This window comes from Siphateles boraxobius, unplaced genomic scaffold (assembly GCF_051911475.1).
Source record: "Siphateles boraxobius isolate OS27281-9 unplaced genomic scaffold, OSU_SipBor_1 16, whole genome shotgun sequence".
NCBI classification, from domain to species: Eukaryota; Metazoa; Chordata; class Actinopteri; order Cypriniformes; family Leuciscidae; genus Siphateles; species Siphateles boraxobius.
In genome coordinates, this window is record NW_027508766.1 from 2,825,703 (window position 1) to 2,846,069 (window position 20,367).

General features: G+C 37.0%; 1 protein-coding gene across 1 annotated transcript in view; it reads right to left on the reverse strand.

Moving 5' to 3' along the window:
• The window catches only part of ophn1 (oligophrenin 1), a 41,007-nt gene that overhangs the window by 17,336 nt on the left and 3,304 nt on the right, over positions 1–20,367 (reverse strand). Inside the window, exons 2-19 of the mRNA XM_077231104.1 lie at positions 16,248–16,343; positions 15,966–16,027; positions 14,990–15,061; positions 13,546–13,647; positions 13,338–13,448; positions 12,396–12,500; positions 11,178–11,310; positions 10,134–10,234; positions 9,960–10,051; positions 9,590–9,668; positions 8,693–8,726; positions 7,738–7,800; positions 6,774–6,848; positions 6,245–6,329; positions 6,085–6,143; positions 3,566–3,671; positions 1,836–1,995; positions 1,433–1,571 (exon numbers count right to left, since the gene is read on the reverse strand). Of these exons, the coding sequence (XP_077087219.1) occupies positions 1,433–1,571; positions 1,836–1,995; positions 3,566–3,671; positions 6,085–6,143; positions 6,245–6,329; positions 6,774–6,848; positions 7,738–7,800; positions 8,693–8,726; positions 9,590–9,668; positions 9,960–10,051; positions 10,134–10,234; positions 11,178–11,310; positions 12,396–12,500; positions 13,338–13,448; positions 13,546–13,647; positions 14,990–15,061; positions 15,966–16,027; positions 16,248–16,343 (1,674 nt within the window). The remainder of the gene's footprint in view (positions 1–1,432; positions 1,572–1,835; positions 1,996–3,565; positions 3,672–6,084; positions 6,144–6,244; positions 6,330–6,773; positions 6,849–7,737; positions 7,801–8,692; positions 8,727–9,589; positions 9,669–9,959; positions 10,052–10,133; positions 10,235–11,177; positions 11,311–12,395; positions 12,501–13,337; positions 13,449–13,545; positions 13,648–14,989; positions 15,062–15,965; positions 16,028–16,247; positions 16,344–20,367) is intronic.

Below are 20,367 nucleotides of genomic sequence, written 5' to 3' on the forward strand. Positions count from 1 at the left end.
CACAAACACACACACACACACACACACACACACACACACACACACACACACACACACACACACACACACACACACACACACACACACACACACACACACACACACACACACACACACACACACACACACACACACACACACACACACACACAGGGCCAAGTTTACAGACCATCACGATCCAAGATTCACTGAAACTTAACAGGTGGCTTGTTGCTCACATGCACCAACATATCCCACCACCAGCAAATTCAGCAAACAGGAAACAAGCAGGAAACAGTTATGATCTACTCAGATTAATGATTTGATTGAAAAATACAACAGAAGGGGGAAAAAAAATATTCCACTGATCAGACAAAGCAAATTTCCAACATGCTTTAATAAGCCAAATCTCATGAATATACAAATGAGCCAGAGAATCATATTAATGGATTAATGCACACATTCGTTTTTGATCAAGAGGGAGAGAAAAAAAAAGCTCAGATGTTAATAATAAAAACAGCTTATTAGAGGAAAAGAGGTCCAAAAGCCAATCGAAAACAGATTGAGAGAGACTCGTAAACACATGCAGGCATTAGCTCTCAGACACACTGGGTAGCTCTCATAGGACACACACGATGGCATACCAACACTTGTACACACGCACTCCTGCACACACTCACAGACCCATAGGCGCTGATGCACGCACACACCTTTGCTGCAGAAGGGCAGGTAGTCGTTTGGTAGTCATGCTCTAGTGAGTGTACTATTAGCTTGACTGTTGTTAAACACTGCATAACACGGCCAACAATGAGGGGAGGACAACATGTCAGAGAACGAACACTTATCAAGGCAGACACACATACACGCGCCATGAGATCCTGCAGATTTAATCATACAAGTCACAATGTGTATGGAGGGACTTCTAAACTGGCACATAAGGAGTGTGTGTGACAGAAAGATTGGGGAGATTTGGTTGTATTTTCTTAATTTAGAGAAAATCACTTAAGGAGAAACAGATTGAGACTGAGGTCCCTTCTAGGTGTGTTTAGGTGTGTGTATTGTATTTAAGCTTGCAGTACAAGAACAGGCTTAGCAAAAAAGGTAAAAGCAAAAAGACTGAAAGCTGAAAAAATTAATTGAAAGAAAAATATTGAGCCAGAGAAAAAAAAAACACACAATATATAGATATAGATCTAAAACATAATATATCTTATCTGAGATATATAGATCTTTATAAAAAAAAGTAATCTTTTCTTTAAAAAAAAATCCAATCAGCAGAAAAGAAATCAGTTTTCTTCTATTCTAAAATCCTTAAAGATAAAGGCAAATATAATTCAAATTCATAATAATTCACTGATAAGGCAAAAAAAAAGCATTATATAAGGATGAGATGATGACGCCGATGATGATGATGATGATGATGATGATGGCTAGGATGTTGAAGGCTATTTACGCTCAAAAACTGGAGGCTGAAGGACGGGGTAGAGACGGGGTGGGCGTTTTGAGATCGTGATTGGCTGCCGTTTCCTTGGCGTCACCCTTGGAGGTGGGATAGGAGGCGGTGTGGTTTCTTCAGGAGGACCCTTAAAGATCTGAGAACATCAGAGACGGCAGTAATTACAAAACAATATGACATTGACATTAACAGCATTAAACTATCAGGGCCACTGAAAAGGTGACAAAATATTGTTTACTCTTATGAATCACACAGCATTTGTTTTGATTTCAAAATATTTTAGAGTGCAAATATAGCAGTTCTCAATGGAAACCTGTTTTCTGTCTGAGCATTTAGCTTGTATAATAATAGATAGACAGATTAACTGTCCCCTGATCAGTTGGAAAAGGGCATGTCTGACCTTGCTGTAGTCTTCAATAAGGATCTCCATGACGATGTTCTGAAACTTAATATCCAACATGGCAGCCACTGTCTCCACCTCTGCTCTCATGAGAGTGGGGCCAAATATTACACCCATATTTGACACAGTCATCAGATTTTCACTGCTTTGGCTACAAACACTAGAAAAACAACAGAGATAATGTAGTGAGCTTTGGGATTGTCCCTGTGAGAAGTACTGTACTGCTTTGGATAAAACTATTATAATAAGCCCCCAGCCCAGGGCCAAGAGTGAGAGTGTTTTGGGAAGTCTTTCCTTATTGGACCAGAGTGGTGTTGTTACTAGATTATACATTTGTTATACAGTGTGTTCATTTGGTTTACTTTGTTTTGTAGTTGTTTTGAATTCTGCTGATTTACACCTATTATCAATATATTGTTTTCAAGCTGGCTGACTGCAGAATTTTTCTTTTTTTCAAGAATTCATAGATTGAAGATTTGCAAAAACAAATTACGACATATGTAGTATGGATTGTATGTCACTGTTTTTCAGCACTTTGTTTTTAGAAATGTATAAACATTATTCAACAGCACATCTGGCACATGCATACACACACACACACACATATATATATATATAATGTACCACAACTCTTTTCAATACTGATAACAATAAAATAAATGTTTATTCAGCAGCAAATCAGCATATTAGAGTGATTTCTGAAGGATCATATGACACTGAAGGTTGGGGTAATGATGCTGAAAATTCAGCTTTGCCATCACAGGAATAAATTACATTTTAAATGCATCAAAGTTGAAAACAGTCATTTTAAACTGTACTAATATTTCACAAAATTACAGGTTTTACTGTATTTTTGATCACTGTAGCCTTAGTAAGCATAAGAGACTTATTTTCAAAATCATTTTAAAAGATCTTACTGACCGATATATACGTATGTATACAAACACACACTACTGAAATACTAAAAGAAACTGTGTATATAATGTGCTGATCCATGCTTGACTGCAACTTAATTATTTGCAGGTTTAACTAAATGTACACATTATTAATATAATATTACTTTCATTTATATTTAGTATATGAGCTTGTTTCATTTAAAGTTCAAGCTACTGTATGTGAATATGTTTGCTTTACTCAAAATATTTTACACACACACACACACACACACACACGCGCGCGCACACACACACACACACACACACACGCACACACACGCACACGCACGCACACGCACGCGCACGCACACGCACGCACACGCACACGCACACGCACACGCACACGCACACGCACACGCACACGCACACGCACACGCACACGCACACGCACACACACACACACACACACACACACACACACACACACACACACACACACACACACACACAAAATGAGGCATGGACCTATAGATCAGGTGACTTAGATCAGGTGACTTATTGTCAGATTTGTCAGAACACAATTCATATTAACCACAACTCAAATATATAATTATAAAGGTACACCCGAGCAAACTGCGTATCACTTAGAAAAATCACATTCTGTGTGTGTGTGTGTGTGTGTGTGTGTGTGTGTGTGTGTGTGTGTGTCTGTGTGTGTGTGTGTGTGTGTGTGTGTGTGTGTGTGTGTGTGTGTGTGTGTGTGTGTGTGTGTGTGTGTGTGTGTGTGTGTGTGTGTGTGTGAGAGAGCATTAGCAGGTCTGTGTGCACGCATGCATGCGCGTGTGTCTGTGTTACCTGACCAGGTGTTTGATTAGCAGTTCCAGCATCTCTCTGTTCCGCTCTGGGAGTTTGTAAACAAGCGAGTGAACTGCCCCTAACCGATAGTCCAGATTCTCATTTTCTGAGGAAAAAAATGTGGAGAATAATCACACACACACACACACACACACACACACACACACACTATAGATGGACATGATACACATATTCCCACATTTACATAATCATTGTGCCACAGTTTGTGTTGAGTCCCACCCATGAAAAGTGGTTCATGCTGAATTTCAATGCCATGACTCCCATTACAACTGAAAAGACTTTGAAGAATACAGCGTAAAGGCAGAACGAAGCAGACAGTACATGTCAGTGCACTTCTCTGTCTACCCTAAGACTAATAGAGCTGTTTGATTGTTAGCAAGCTAGTGGTTTCTAGAAATGTTTGTTTATTTTCTTCCTGCAGTTATCTTAACGGCAGTTTGCTGAACGTCTTTCAACTTGTCCAAAGATAATTTGTAAAATCCTAAAAGGATCAGTACAGACACATTTATTGTGAAATGTGGGATAAACACAGCTTTATCTGAAAACACTGCCCGTGGCGAACCGTAACAAAGCTTACTTTATAGAGCGCAAAGCAAACACCTATACTTGTGAACTCTGTACAGCTGTTTCAAGAGACAATGTAGCATCTTTGAAAGATTTGAATAAATCCTCTCAACATCTTTGATATATATAAAAATAGAAGAAATCCTACAACACAACAGACTGGGAAGTCACTTGGGCCAAGCGAGTAAAGACTATTAAAGTGAGCCATTAATCCCTCAGCAGGTGTACCCCTTTCCTCTGCTCTGCTGCGTTTGTTTAGTTGTGAGTAATCTGAGTGCAAGTATCCATGCAAGCTATAATAATCAAAAGAGCTTTAATGGATTCTAATCTTATTATGTGTAGGATTACAATACCGCACTTTCAAAACAACTTGTTGAAAACGTTTAAAGCTGGAAGCACACTCGCTCATTTGGACACAAAGCTATGCATTTTACCATGATTAAGAGGGTTTTAGACCTACTAACATACCTCACCATTGTAAAATCACTGTAAAGCATGACCTTAAGAGGCTTATTATTTTAGATAAAAGGAAAGACTATACATAACTAGTACCGTAGAGGCAGTGCAGGCCAGTTTGGGCAATGACATGAAGTGTAAAACATTATGAAAGATTCATCTGTCAGCACAAGACCAGTGAAAGTGGTCTTATGATTTTCTTTTAAAAATACATCCATTTAAAGTCAGTATTGAAAATGCCTTTTACTGGGCCAATCGCATGCTTGACCACAGCAGCGTGAGCACTGGCACTCAACGGGCACTCTGGGACTGAGACATGGATTTTCTCTAAGACTACAGACAACTTAAGTCTAAATGCAGAAATAAGGTGCAGTTTACCCAGGCTAAATTCATCATTTTATTCATTGTGGAATAGAAACAGTAGGGGACTCGTTAATACCGCAATGACTTGCTTCGGTTCATAGTTCAGAATTATACTTAATTGTGATTGGAAGACAAATAGCTTACATTACTACTGCAAAGTAATATTATGAAGTTTACTACGTTTTCCAGACATTTCTCTGTCTATTTGATTGAAAAAAAAATGTTTCTTGATACCTTGGTTTAATTTCATAAAGCTGTTAATTTGTGACCTGAGGTATCAATTTAGTGTTGATACCAAGACACTAGAGACTGGTATTGTACTAAAGTTAACATTTTGGTTCAATCCTAGCTTCTTTTTTCTCATTTTAAACTGGATATCATTTACAAAGAGTAATGTTATTAAAATCGCTTTTGGAAAAAAGTAGCACACATACACCAATTAAAAGTTTGGGGTCGGTACGTTTTTTTTTTTAATGTTTCTGAAAGAAATCTCTTATGCTCACCAAGGCTGCATTTATTTGATAAAAAAATATAATATTGTGAAATATTATTACAATGTAAAATAACTGTTTTGTGACAACCAGGATCATTTTTATTTCAGGACACTTTGATGAATATAAAGTTCAAAAGAACAGCATTGAAATAGAAATCTTTTGTAATATTATAAATATCTTTGCTGTCAGTTTTGATCAATTTAATGTATCCTTGCTAAATAAAAAAATTAGACCCCAAACTGTTAATGTATTTTTATGAGAGTTATTTACGGTAAATATATAAGACTTGTATAGAAGACTTGTTTTATAGGGTTAACAAAGCAAAATCTAAATCTTTTAATCCAAGTAATCTAAATGCAAGTACCCCATGAAACACTGTAGTTCACTTAACCATGGTTGAGAATCACTGAGGTGGGGTATTGTGTTTTTTAGTACAGTGCTGAAAGAGCAAACAGTGCACTTGGACTTGTGTTTTCCCCTCTTTTAGAGCTATGCTTGTGTTGAACTTGACAGACCCACATAAGAGATGGAAAATACATATAAACACATAAAAGTGTGGGTCTATCTGTGTGTAAGGATGGAAATGTGGGTTTGTATGGCTGGATGCGTTTGCTGTCATACTTGCTGCTAAGATCAGTTCTCTATGCAGGCTGTAGGTCATCAGAGGTTCACACAGACTCCTGGGAAAACATATGTAAATGTACAGTACACAAATCAACATTAAATCAAATGACCAAAAAAAGTAATTATTGCAGATAATAAAAAAATGTGTTTAACTCACCGCAGATAGAATTTCAAAGCACTAGTGATGGTCTTAATGTCCATGTCATTGGAATTTAAATCTACATCAGCAGGACACTTTGGGTCTGCAGAGAGTGGAGGACAGATTAAGACAGAGAGAGAGAGAAAGAGAGAGAGAGAAAGAGAGATAAACGGCCTTCCTCAGACAGTTGTTGTTTTTCAGTATGTGTCAGGGATTTTGTAACAGCTCAAGGACGCTCTCATGGACGTATATCTGTGCTTTGGTTTCCTCAGTGTTAAAAAAAAGTGCAAGTTCACAAAGCTTACTGCAGATATTAAACAGCATGATAAGTTGGACTCAGTTTTATATCCCCATTTAATTTATTATCCACATAAAACAAGCGTCTTGACAAAAAAATAAAGCATGTTTGTATATTTTATTGTGAGTGTGTTATTTGGTTTATTGATTTTCAATAGAAACAGTGTGTGTGTGTGTGTGTGTGTGTGTGTCTTCCCCCATACACACACACACACACACACAGCAGATGTTTTTTTGGCCATTTCCTCACCAAAGAAGGCATTCAGAAGTTTTTGTACTTGAATATTGCTGCCCACAGTCCTGTAGACCCCTTCCTGAGTCAGTCCTACCAGAAAGAAAGAGAAGAAGAGAGAAACCAAAAAAAAAAAGAGGAAAGAGAAACAGAAAGTGTGATTTATTGACTGAGAAAATTGGAGAACCTGGCATGAAGGAGAAAGAAAGGGGGAGTGTCTTGCAATGGAAAAGTACAGCTCTAACGAACAACAACAGCAGTGGTGGAACTGGCCCGCTTTAGGTTCGTTAGCCATGCAACTGAGAGTTTGTATTGTTGTGTTGTGTTTTGTTAACATACATCATGTTTTGCCTGATGACAAGGCTAGACTTACACATCTGGGAACTCTGAGTAACAGCATACATTTAGAGACCGACGAACACATACATCAGCAGCACTTCAAACAGAACCGTTGGTGATCGGTGCTCCCGCAGTCAACGTTACAGTGTAATAATGCTTATTAATGAGCATGAACTACCTCTTCACGATTTTACTGTTGTACTGTAACAGCCTCTAGCATGGAAACGCCACAGCCAGGTTTCAAATGACTTGCCAGGTTGGAGAAAAGTGACACTTCTGATATCAATTTATATCTGCGTACTTTTCCTTTTACTTTGTATGATACATTATTGGTAAAACCTGCATGATTCAGTGCGTATGTTTTCTATTTACAGTTGGCTCAAATTGCTGGATATGCAGATGTGAACACAAATGGTGTGCTGCTGCCCTCTGCTGGCTGCATTTGAGACATGAATCCAATAAATAAAAGTGACATTGTGCTTGTCTTTCCATCTCTGATTATTTAAGCATATGGTGAAGTGCAAAAACAGGAACAACCTCAGTCATTTGAGAACAGCTGACAAACATGTTACAAGATTATGAGATCATTCCAGAAACTAAAATAAGCAACTGATATTCTTGTCATTCTATTGTGTGAAGGCACCTTTTGTTTCCACAAAGTTGATGCATTTTCTGACGAACTTGAAGCCGAGGTCATTCAGCTCCACTGAAAAAAAAAAAGTAATATTACAATATAATAAACACGGTTCAACATCCTTGTATTCATTTCTCGGTAGGCTACATGACAATATTTATGGTGTAATTATACGTGCTATTGCACAGGCGTGCAAGTATCAGAATCTGTTAAGAAGCATTTTCTCCATCTATTTTTAGAATTTCTTGTGTTCTGTAACTTTTCTCTTTTTAGAATTTGTTATGTATTTTATACTTGTTCAAAAACTGACCAAAAAGTTGGGATACAATAAAACAGTACCAATGTATTACGATGTTTTGTGGATACTATATTAACATTATGTACTATAATACTCTTTGAAGTCCCATGTAGTTAGATATTTAAATAAAACGACTGTCATTCAGTTCTATCGTTCATATCAAAGTTCTACGGTATTATCATCTGATTTCATCACGGTAAATGTTGAAAAGCAAAGATTTCGATTTTAATAATCTTTGAATACCACATATAATAGCTGACAAACATCACTGAAATATTCTTGAGATATCACATACCTACACTTCTGTCCAAAAGTTTGGTGAGAACACTTTTGTAACATTGCACATTTCTTTACTATCACTTTTTCACCTTTCTGAATAAAAGTACTAATTTCGTAGAAAATTAAAATCTTACAGACCCTAAACTTTTGAACAGTATTGTATCTACGTGACCTTTTTTCCAAGGGAACAGTCAACCCTTTTTTCGACATGCTCAAATCAGAAATGCTATTCCTGTGAAACAATTAGCACATTCAGGTTTTCTGACATGTGGAGGACTAGGGCGGTATAATAATAATTAAGCAGAAAATAAATGTCAGTGGTTTTCTGATTAAAACAAGCATCTGTACTAATATATTATCGCCCTGATGAAGTGAAGTTATACTTACTCTCTGCCTGCTTTTGAATGGGAGAATGATATATCTGGAACAAAAACCACAAAGGATCAGAAACATGATCATACAGTAGTGAGGGCTCTTAAAGGGATAGTTCACCCCAAAATGAAAATTCTGTCAGTATTTACTCACCCCTCATGTTGTTCCAACCTCGTAAGACCTTCGTTCATCTTCGGAATACAAATTAAGATATTTTTGATTAAATCTGAGAGCTGGATCACTCCTCCATTGGCTTCTAAGGGATTGAAACTTGCCGGCCTCGAAAAGTTATTAAAGACATCATTAAAAAAGTCCAAGTGACTACAGTGACTCAATCTTAAGTTTATCAAGCGACGAGAATACTTTTTGTGCGCAAAAAAAACCCCATTTCCTTCTCTGTGGGCCATGAGTCAGTTCACTAATTTAACAGCGTATTGCTTCTGTGTTGTACGTCACACGTAGGCTCACTATTGGCTGACGCTGGTCATGTGTGTGATGCGTGTGACGTACAACACAAAAGCACTTACGCTATTACACTAGTGTACTCACTCGAGGCCCATAGAGAAAGAAATGAATAGTTGAAAATAAAGTCGTTATTTTTGGGGGCTTTTGCGCACATAAATTATTCTCGTCGCTTGATAAACTTAAGATTAAGCCACTGTAGTCACTTGGACTATTTTAACGACATCTTTAATAACTTTTCGGGGCTGGCAAGTGTCAATCCCTTAGAAGCCTATGGAGGAGTGATCCAGCTCTCAGATTTAATCAAAAATATCTTAATTCGTGTTCCGAAGGTGAACGAAGGTCTTACGGGGTTGGAACAACATGAGGGTGAGTAAATACTGACAGAATTTTCATTTTGGGTGAACTATCCCTTTAATGAGGAGTGAGGAGAGATAATGTTAAACCCACTGGTTCCTTGCCATCCATGGCTTCTATCCACTGCTTCCTGTTGACCTCAGAAATTGCCTGGAGCAGCACAGGGCTGCACCTACAGTAACACAACACAAAAATACTTAGGACAAACTGCAATGGAGTAAAAAAAGCCTTTCTTGTTGTTTGTGTGAATATTCTCCAGTATCAAACAAATGGCTGCACATTGCAGAGCGTAAATTCACAGTTCAAGAAGTAAACGCATTTTACAGAAGAGTTTATGTAAGTGCTTTAACAAAAAAATATAAGCTTTCAAATTTACTGAACCTCCAATGGTCCTACAAAAACTTTTGTTCTGAGTGAAAAAACAGCCCTGAGAATGAGTAAATAATACAGGCAGGACCCTCACCTTTCATTTGTCTCAATGTCAAAGCAGAAGCGTTTATCAGTGGTGTCCGTTTTACGGCGTACGCAGGACTTCAGAGTGAGCTGAGCTGTGGTCTGAGAAACACAAAGAGACAAACGTAAGAGAAAAGGGCTGGCACTTCACAAAGTAATAATCCTATCTGTAATAATTCTGCACCTGTCTGGTTCCTGTCTTTTGTTCCATTGGCACCATAATGAATAACTTGTTGTCCTTGAAGTATTTACAGTAATACTTTACCCAGGTTACGCCAAGAGCCCCTTGAGACAGAAACAGAGACAGAAAGACAAATAGCATATGTATCATTTTAATTATTGATTGGATATGATCCAATAGTATACACAGTATTGTGAGGGATAATGTACAATCAATATTGCAAAATTAAATCCTGACCAGGGACTGACCCAGATGTGAAATGGAGGGATCTTGTATGACCCTTTTTCTAAAGACTGGCTGACTGTAAATTATTCCACTTATCAGTTACTTGCCAAATAAATGGTCATAAAAAATTGATTTGAGTTTATATTATTTTGTTATGTAAGAAGACGGAGATCGCAGAGTTCTACCATAGAGACATGACTCTAGCGCAGCTAAAAGAAAACCGGAGCCAACAACAATCAATTATACAGTTTAGCGTCATTATAACAGTCATTATAACAATATCTGAGTGCAGAATGCTGCATTTGACCAAAGAGAAAGCGGTGTTATGAAGTATTTAATTAACTATCATAACTCATTAAGGTTTGTGCTGTGTGTTGACCTTTACAATTACTAGCTGCTCTTTCTTCACAATTAAGAAATATTGGAACTGAAGGTCAATGGACTGCGTGTGTCAGGCTGGTGATTACCACTTTGGTATTACCATTTTGACTTGTCCTATATTTTTTTTAAAAAATAAGAAAGCTATTACAGTAATTTTTTTTTAAAGTATGGTGTGATTGAATTGCATAAATTTTTTAAACTAATTTCACGGCCGAAATTTGTGAAAAGATACCAAGAAGGCACACAGAAAGGATGCAATGTAACTGCATGCACAAGACCAACAAGCCTTTGTTGATGTTTAGCAAATTCATGTACATAATTATATGTGCTTCATACCTCTGGTCCACTTAACTACAAAGCGCAAGTGTTTTTCTGTTTCCTGCACATTTATGAACACTGAGAGTGTTCAACATCCCACACATGCCGTGGTGCAGAACTCACATTTCTCCTGCACATAGAGGTATCCCTCCATAGTCGCCTGCTGGCCGTGTCTCATACAGATCTTTGCCGAACCCTTCATCCTCTTCATTAGCTCTTCCATCTCCTCTCTGGTGCTCTCAAAGTGGTTACGGGTCTACAACAACACCAGCAGCCGATCAAACAAACACAAACAGTACATATTACATACAGTCACATTACAAACATATTACCAGGAGCCATTAAAACAGATTTGTTGATTTAATTTGCTCTAAAATCTTAATTATAATTCATATTAATTACACTACTGTTCAAAAGTTTGGAGTTCATATGCAGTACTTTTATTCAGCAAGGATGTATTAAATTGATCAAAGTTGACTGTAAAGACATTTATGTTACAAAATATCTCTATTTCAAATTAATGGTGTTCTTTTGATCTTTCGAGTGTAAACAAAAATCGGCACACTGCCACTGCTGCTTCCAAAGGATTCAATTATTGAACAACGTTTCAACCCGGAGGTCGACCAATAAATGAGTCCTTTGGAAGCAGCAGTGAAGTGATTGATTTGAAGTGCTGAAGTTTCTGGATGTGCACATACCACAACTTTGAATTATTTTGATCTTCCTACTCATCAACCGTATCACGGTTTCACAAAAATATTTAGCAGCACAACTGTTTTCAACTGACAATAATAAGAAATGCTTGTTGAGCACCAAATCAGCATTACAATGATTTCTGAAGGATCATGTGATGCAAGACATGAATAAATTACAATTGAAAATCTATTAAATTAGAAAAAAGTTATTTTAAATTGTAACAATATTTCACAATATTTTTGATCAAATAAATGCTGCACTGGGTTAAGATAAGATTTTTTTTTTTAAATCTTATAGACCCAAAACTTTTGAATGGTAGTGTATATAGATGAATTATATATTTTTTAATAAATTTACATGTAAAATATTAAAATAATAGTAATGATAATAATAATAATTTAAATTAATCAACAATTTATAAACCATATTAAGAATTATTAGTGTAATCCTGTTCATTTTCTTCATCATTTATTAAGCCTGTATGTTCACAACACCACTGTGAATGCAATACACCATTTAGTGAAAGACACTTTGGATAAAAGCATCTGCTAAAGGACCACTCAAAAATCATTTAAAATACAGAGTGAAGAAAAAAACATATTAGGATGAAAGGTTACAGTCATTATTGATTGGTAAAGCTCTCACATTCTGTAGACTGAGCTGAAGCTCCTGTTTATATGGAAGGAAGTCCTGTGTCATCTCCACAGTGAGATTATTCAGAGTTAGGATGCTCTGCAGAAACGCTAAAACCTGCCAATAACACACACAAGGACATACCGCTATAAGCATAACATGCTCTAGTCTAGTCAATTCATTGATTGTATCAATATGAATATAATCGTTGTGTTTTAAAGGTACAGAAAGCAATTTCTGAGAAACGCTGTTGAACGTGGATCGGACCGAGCACCACAATGCATTTGTAGCCAATCAGCAGTAGGGGGCGTATACACTCATGATGGGGGAGGAGAGAGAGTGAGCAAGAGTGAGATTTGAAGAAAGACTGTAGAAAGAGAGATAGCTGAGAGACATTACAAAAGAGAAAAGGTCAGAGGAATATCACTGGTAAAAGAAGGGTTATGACCAGAAAAGAGCTTTAGAACACGCGTTAATATTAGAAAAGCTTTCCAGCGCTGGAGTGACGTTAGAGAGCGGGAAGACCTGGAAACGGACACAGAGGTTGCGTTCTTTCTGCTCCATAGGTGTGTAAGATTGGTTTTGAGTGTGTGTTGCTGGCGACTAACAACGAAGTCTTGCTTGTATATACTAGTGTAATGTGTGTAAATTTTATTTTACTTTATTTGCTTTGCTTCTGCTACATCCACTCTTTCATTACGTGTTTGTGCATTTTGGGGCCGGAGCAATGACGAGAGGGGTGTATTTGTTTAAGATGATTTCAAATATCAAGTGTTCAACAATAATTCTCAGAAATTGCTTACTGCACCTTTAAAGTCTTCATTCATGCACCTATACTATAGATGCTTTCTTGTAAACACACTCAAATATCTGTTACTACAAAACATATATTAAAATAATAATTAAAAATAGAAGTGTCTATATGTGCTTGAGGAAAAGGAAGTTCACACGCACAGGCTCCACAACATCAAACTTCTTCCTGTCCTGAACCTGCTGAATCTGGTACACATATTCAATAGACGACTCGTAAAATGTCTGACGCTCCTTATCCAACTGTTCGTCGGCCTATAAACAGATATAAGCACACAAAAATAAAGATTATATTATTGTGTTTTTTTCGTTGTTGTTTTTTTATTATTATTTACTGTTTTTACAAATATACCTCCTGTAGCTGTGTCTCTTTTTTCTTTGAGGACAGGTTTACATGTTTGTCCAACTGAGAGTAATACTTCTCACTCTCCTTCTCGAACTTCTTTCGTCTCTCCTGAAACACACGCATGCAAACAAACAACCTGAAACTGAGAATGAGAGACCGAAAACTGGAGTGGAAGTGCTTGAGTTTATTAAAACCATTCTTAATAAGAACAAAACAGAAGTTGTCCTTATAAAACTTTTTGCAGACTTGTAACTGGTTCCTTACAACCTATAATTTCAACCAATAATCTATGAGTAGCCACAATAAACTCTGCTGAAAGGAAACTGATACTTCAGTAATGTTAACTGAGGCATATACTGGCATGGAAAAAGTCTAATCCAGTGAAAAGTCTTTGGAATTTTGAAACTTTCCATATGTCTCCGTGACTCTTTCTCAGTCTCTCTAAAACAAATAGTTTTTCCATGGGTCCTCCAGTTACTGACACATTGTGTGTGTGTGTGTGTGTGTGTGTGTGTGTGTGTGTGTGTGTGTGTGTGTGTGTGTGTGTGTGTGTGTGTGTGTGTGTGTGTGTGTGTGTGTGTGTGTGTGAGAGAGAGTTGGGAGAAAAAATCAATTCACCTAGCTATCACGATTTTTTTTTTTTTACGATTCTAAAATCGATTTTTTTATTCCAGAATCGGTATTAATTAAAATCCAATTGCTTTATTTTTGTCCTTGTTTGTAGATGAGGTTGACAGAAGTTAGCCACTTTCGCTCCAACAGAGGATGAAATGTGTCGTTATCTTTGAGTTTGAGTAAAATAATATCCCAAGTGGACGCGTGGATGCATTGAAAAGCCCTCGTGCAACTCATATCGCAACATTCAAATCTGTGTTGCCGCTGCGGCTAACCCGGAGAGAGTTGTCATGAGGTGGCGACAAGTGGCTGTTAAAAAATGTATTTGTTATTGAATCATTTATTCAAGAGAATGTAGTATTGTATGATGCTTCTGAAATTAAAGTCAGAACAATGTGATGATTTGTTTTTGTAAATATGACTCATCTTATACATCATGTACAGTCTGTATAAGTGTATGATTTAAAAAAATTGCAATATCGAAACGCAATACTTGTAGAATCGCAATTCTTAAAAAAAAAAATCGCAATACATATCGTATCGGCACCCAAGTATCGTGTGTGTGTGTGTTTGTGTGTGTGTGTGTGTGTGTGTGTGTGTGTGTGTGCGTGTGTGTGTGCGTGTGTGTGTGTGTGGCTCAAAAATAAATTACACGCACATGAAAGCCCATACAAACAATGTCTTTATATAATATGTGTATATATTTATGAGTTGTGGTGTGCTGTACCCTTTGCACTGGGAAAGGAAGTAGAGGTGTAAATTATGAGCATGTTCACACACATGTAGTCATGTAGAGCGTGTTCTTAATGTGTAAATGTGTATAATAAAAACTCACTTTTGTGACTCCAATCTGCTCTTTCCTAAACTTCTCCAAAGGTTTGATAAGCAAGTCACAAGCATTCTGGACCTGCAAGAGAAAAATCAGGTGAGTAAAATTCTGTTTGCTTCTGCTTAAGCCATTGTGTCACACAGCATCATATACGAGACGGGTCTCCGTCTATGTGTGAAACTCCACTTTTTACACAAACAATGGGACATTGCTTATCATATGTTCGTTTGGATGTAAGAAATATTACCTCCTATATTACCCACTTTCTATATATATTTTTTAAAAGAAATTACTGTTATATACTTTTTTCAGCAAGGATGCATTAAATTAATCAAAAGTGACAGATCTATTTCAAACAACTGCCGTTTTCTTTTTTCTAACTTTTTATTTATCAAAGAATGCTGGAAAAATATATCATGGTTTCCACAAATATATTAAGCAGCACAACTGCTTTCAACATTGACAATAAATAAATTCTATAAATCAGTTTGTTCAACATATCAGTTTATATTTATCATCTCTATGGGTTAATTCATTCTGAACAATATTATATATGAATTTTTTTTGTTGAGATTTTCCCTCATAGAGGATGTGGAACTTGCAGGAATAATTAAAATTGCATGCATCTGCAAATATTTATTTCAGTCCTGTCATGCACTTCACTCAATTCTGCACCTTTTAAGGAAGAAGAAGTAAAAAATGTTGTCTGATTCTGGAGTTTCCTGTTATGCACGCCACAGTTAAAACAGATAAACAAGCTCAAAGAATTCTGCAGGGGAATTTTCAGGTTTAAAAACCTAATAACACAAAAATCTCAATAAAATGAACAATAAAAAGTTTAACGGGCCCTTTGAGCACAGAGAGGCTAATCTTCCAGATTGTTAATGATTGACATATGTGAGGATCTTTGGTATTTTTGCATTTGAGTTTAGATTATGATTGACAGTGTTTTACAAAGGTATGTGAAGTGGACTTCACCAACCAGCATCATTCGGCCTTCTTCCACATCCTGCAGCAAACCAGCAAACTCACGAAATGACTCAGCTGTAAAGGTAAAACATGTGGTTATGTAAACAGCACATAAAGTCAAAAACAAATACATGCACAAATATGCGCAAAAAATAAAACTGCCCCAACCCCACCCTTATTCCACATACAATTTCATCAGAAATTTTAATAACGATGACATAAACATATCACATAATTGAAATGGACACGCTAATGAGCACAACTCCAAACAGGTTGAGAGCAGCTGTCAACTCACCGATGTTCATCTCATCATCAGTCAGAGTGTCACCGATGAAATCAAACTGGAACGACTGAAGGGTCTGAGAGAACTTCTGCACTGCTAGCGAGTATTCTGGAAACAACATCAGAACCATTAAGAAAAACAGTAAACAATCCACATTAGTCTTTGTTGTTTGGTTTTTTTTGGCCAGAATAAATTGCTACTTATGAAGAACATCAATAGGAAAGCATTTCCTGATTCAACATATGGGTCCCACATGCTAAAAGCTTCACAGCTAGTCCACTCGGCCTGTCCACATCCCAGGGACTGCATTTTCTTTCTTTCTATTTTTAAAAGATTTATTTGTGGCGTTTTTGCCTTGAGATAGTATAGTAAAGGATAGTAAAATTAAACGAATTGGGAGAGAGGGGGGGATGGGATAGAGAAAGGTACTTGAATTTTGGGTCGCCAGAAGCACAACCACGGTATATGTCGGAGTGCTGGACACAAGGCTATCGGCTCCAATGGGCAGTTATTTTCTATGCAAAGTAACAGGCATGTTGGCGAAAATTGTTCCTTAATTGTCGCTTTTGTAGTTCAAATAATGTTCTTCAGCTAATGTGCATGCATGTTCTTGAGTGAAAAAATGAGCGATGCTTCTATAAACAAGGCAATTGGCTCTTTTAATTGAAAGGAGTGATGTTCGCGTTTAAGTTGTTCTTTTCCTACACCTTATACTGTCTCTGGCTTCAACCCAGCCCCAATAAAACACTCTCTATATCACCTCTCACGGTTTCACTGAAGAGAAAAAGACAACCATGGCCAGGAAATTCAAACACAAACAACCTTTCAGCACGTTGATTGGTTGCTGGCCACTTAGCATATGGAGCCAATGATTACTGAAACTCTGAGAAATAAGAAAATCAGCTTTATTGCTAAGTGAAATCAGATGTTGTGGGACGCAGTGAGGATGGAATTATGTCTCAGACTCTCTACACAGGTTTAGTGCCAGAACACACACGCACAGCAAGACAGGCCACTGTCAGATGCATTCATCCAAAGCCTTTTACAATACTGTAAATGCTGGGACTTCTCCCAACCAAACCTAGGGTTTAGAAGTATTTTGATCATGGGCCTATGAAAAGAAAGCATTTGTAGGATCTCAGTATCTCTCCAGAACATGGGTCCCTCCTTCAGGATCAGACATGCTACTAATAGCCAAAAAACTGCATTGTTATTATCTATAAATTATCATATTTTGAACTCATTTTCAAATATCCTATATATTTCAGGTATGTATATGTGTGTGTGTGTGTGTGTGTGTGTGTGTGTGTGTATATACATTTATATACACACACACACACACACACTGTATATACAGTGTATATACAGTATATAATATTAATCGAAAAACAATTTCGTAAGTGTATTGCGTAATTGTGCTTGGAGTCAATTGTTTTATTTGTGAGAATGCAATGGAACATGCCAAATTGTACAGAAATAATTTTATGTCAGGCTGTCATACAAAGAAAAAATGAACACATACAAAGCAAAGAGAGAACCAACATCTTCCCTCATATTTAAAATATTTAAAAATATATAAAAGATTTTCCATACTCATATGGTTTAATTAAACTTAGGGTCATTAGCAACAAATACCCCCTCTGGACATCACTTTTGGCCACTACTGTATAGTATACTACTGTGTCTATATATGGTTGTACACCTGTTCAACTGCTTCTTTACCCTAATCAGCCACAGAGCAGCAGCTCAATGCAATTAGGCAAAAAATCTGCTGAAGTTCAACATTAGCATAAGAATGGGAAAGAAAGGTGATTTAAGTGACTTTGAACGTGTCATGGTTGTTGCTGCCAGACGGGCTGGTCTGAGTATTTCAGAAACTGCTGATCTACTGGGATTTTCACGCACAAAAATCTCTATGGTTTACAGAGAATGGCCTGAAAAATAGAAACTATCCAGTGAGCAGCAGTTCTGTGGGCGAAAATGCCTTGTTGATCCCAGAGGTCAGAGGAGAATGGCCAGACTGGTTCAAAGCTGAGAGAAAGTAAACAGTAACTCAAATTAACCACTTGTTACAACCGAGGTATATTCAGAAGAGCATCTCTGAATGCACAACACGTCGTTCCTTGAAGCAGATGGGCTACAGCAGCAGTAGATCACATCGGGTGCCACTCCTGTCAGCTAAGAAAAGGAAACTGAAGCTACAATTCACACGGGGTCACCAAAAAATGGACAATAGGTAATTGATAAATGTTGCCTGGTCTGATGAGTGTTGATAGGGTCAGAATTCGGCGTAAACAACATGAGAGCATGGATCCATTCTGTCTTGTATCAACAGTTCAGGCTGCTGCTGGTGGTGTAATAGAGTGGGGAATATTTTCTTGGCATACTTTGGGCCCATTAGTACCAATTGAGCATAGTTTAAATGGCACAGGCTCCCTAAGTATTGTTGCTGACTACGTCCATCCCTTTATGACCAAAGTGTACCCATTTTCTGATGGCTACTTCCAGCAGGATAACGCACTATGTCACAAAGCTCAAATCATCTAACTGGTTTCTTGAACATGACAATGAGTTCACTATACTCAAATGGCCAATCCAATAGAGCACCTTTGGGATGTGGTGGAACAAGAGATTCACATCACTGATGTGCAGCTGACAAATCTACAGTAACTGCGCGATGCTGTCATGACAATATTAACAAAAATCTCTGAGGAATGTTACCAGAGCCTTGTTGAATCTATGCCATGAAGAATTAAGGCAGTTCTGAAGGCAAATGTGGGTCCAATCCGGTACGAGCAAAATGTACCTATAATAAAGCATCCAGTGAGTGTATGTTTATAAATATATATAAAATAGGATGGGATAATTAAAGTGTTTTAATGTTTTTGAAAGAATTCTCTTAATATGCTCACCCACCAAGGCAGCATTTATAAAACAGTACAAACAGTAATATTGTAGCTATTTTAGCTAAGATATCACTACAATTTCATATAACAGTTTTCTATACATATTTAAAATCTAATTTATTCCTGTGATGGTAAAGCTGAATTTTCAGCATCATTACTCCAGTCTTCAGTATCACATGATCCTTCAGAAAACATTCTAATATGATTTGGCACTTGATTATTATCAAATATTATTGGTACACTACTATTAATAATGTTTTTTTATTATCAATGTTGAAAAAAAATTCTGCTTAATATTTTTGTGGAAACCGTGATACATTTTTTTCAGGATTCTTTGATAAATAGAAAGTTCAATGAACAGCATTTATTTGAAATAGAAACCTTTGTAACATTATAACAGTTTTTACTGTCACTTTCAATCAATTTAATGCGCCCTTGCTGAATAAAAGTGTCGATTTTTTTTTCTTACTCACCCCATTCTTTTGAATGTTAGTGTATCATGGTTTCCATATTCATATCCATGTATATTTCCAAAAATATTAAGGATTGCAACGGTAACAATAATTAATATAAGTAACATATTACTAATAATATTAGTAACATTAATAATATAATATTCCAATATTTTCTAATATTCTTAATGTAAATATTCAAATAAAATCCTGGCTTCTTCTGCATTTCTGAAGATTAACTTTCAGAAAAAGAGAAACTCCAATTGATTTCCACTCTCTTTTACTGATCAATAGCCAGGTGAGTCATATCTCTATCTCTCTCTAGCTGTGCTCTGTGCTGTAGGCCTGCACACTCTGTGAAGTGTGCGGTGCTAACAGAGGAGATGGCTTACATGATGATATCCCCTCTGATGAAAAAGACACAAAGAGTGTGTTTGTCTAAAGCATGAAGAGCTGGCATGACGGACTACCCTCTCCAAACTAGATCACAAAACCCGCCCTGTCCAGCCCTCTGACAAACACAAACACGGATCTCAAAAGGGAGCTATTTTACTCTTGCAACATTAGACAAGAAGTGATGTCACAGGTGTTCTTGAAATGCACGACAAAGTGTGTATGATGAAGTGTCAGTTTGACACTGACAAAGTGTCAGTTTTTACTGCAGGTTATAAACTTCTAAACCACAGCTAAAGCCAAGAACCACATCCTGGCTGGTAGAAGAGAACTACTCGGCTGAAAAACCGGTCAGTGCAGTCAAACACATGACAAAATTAG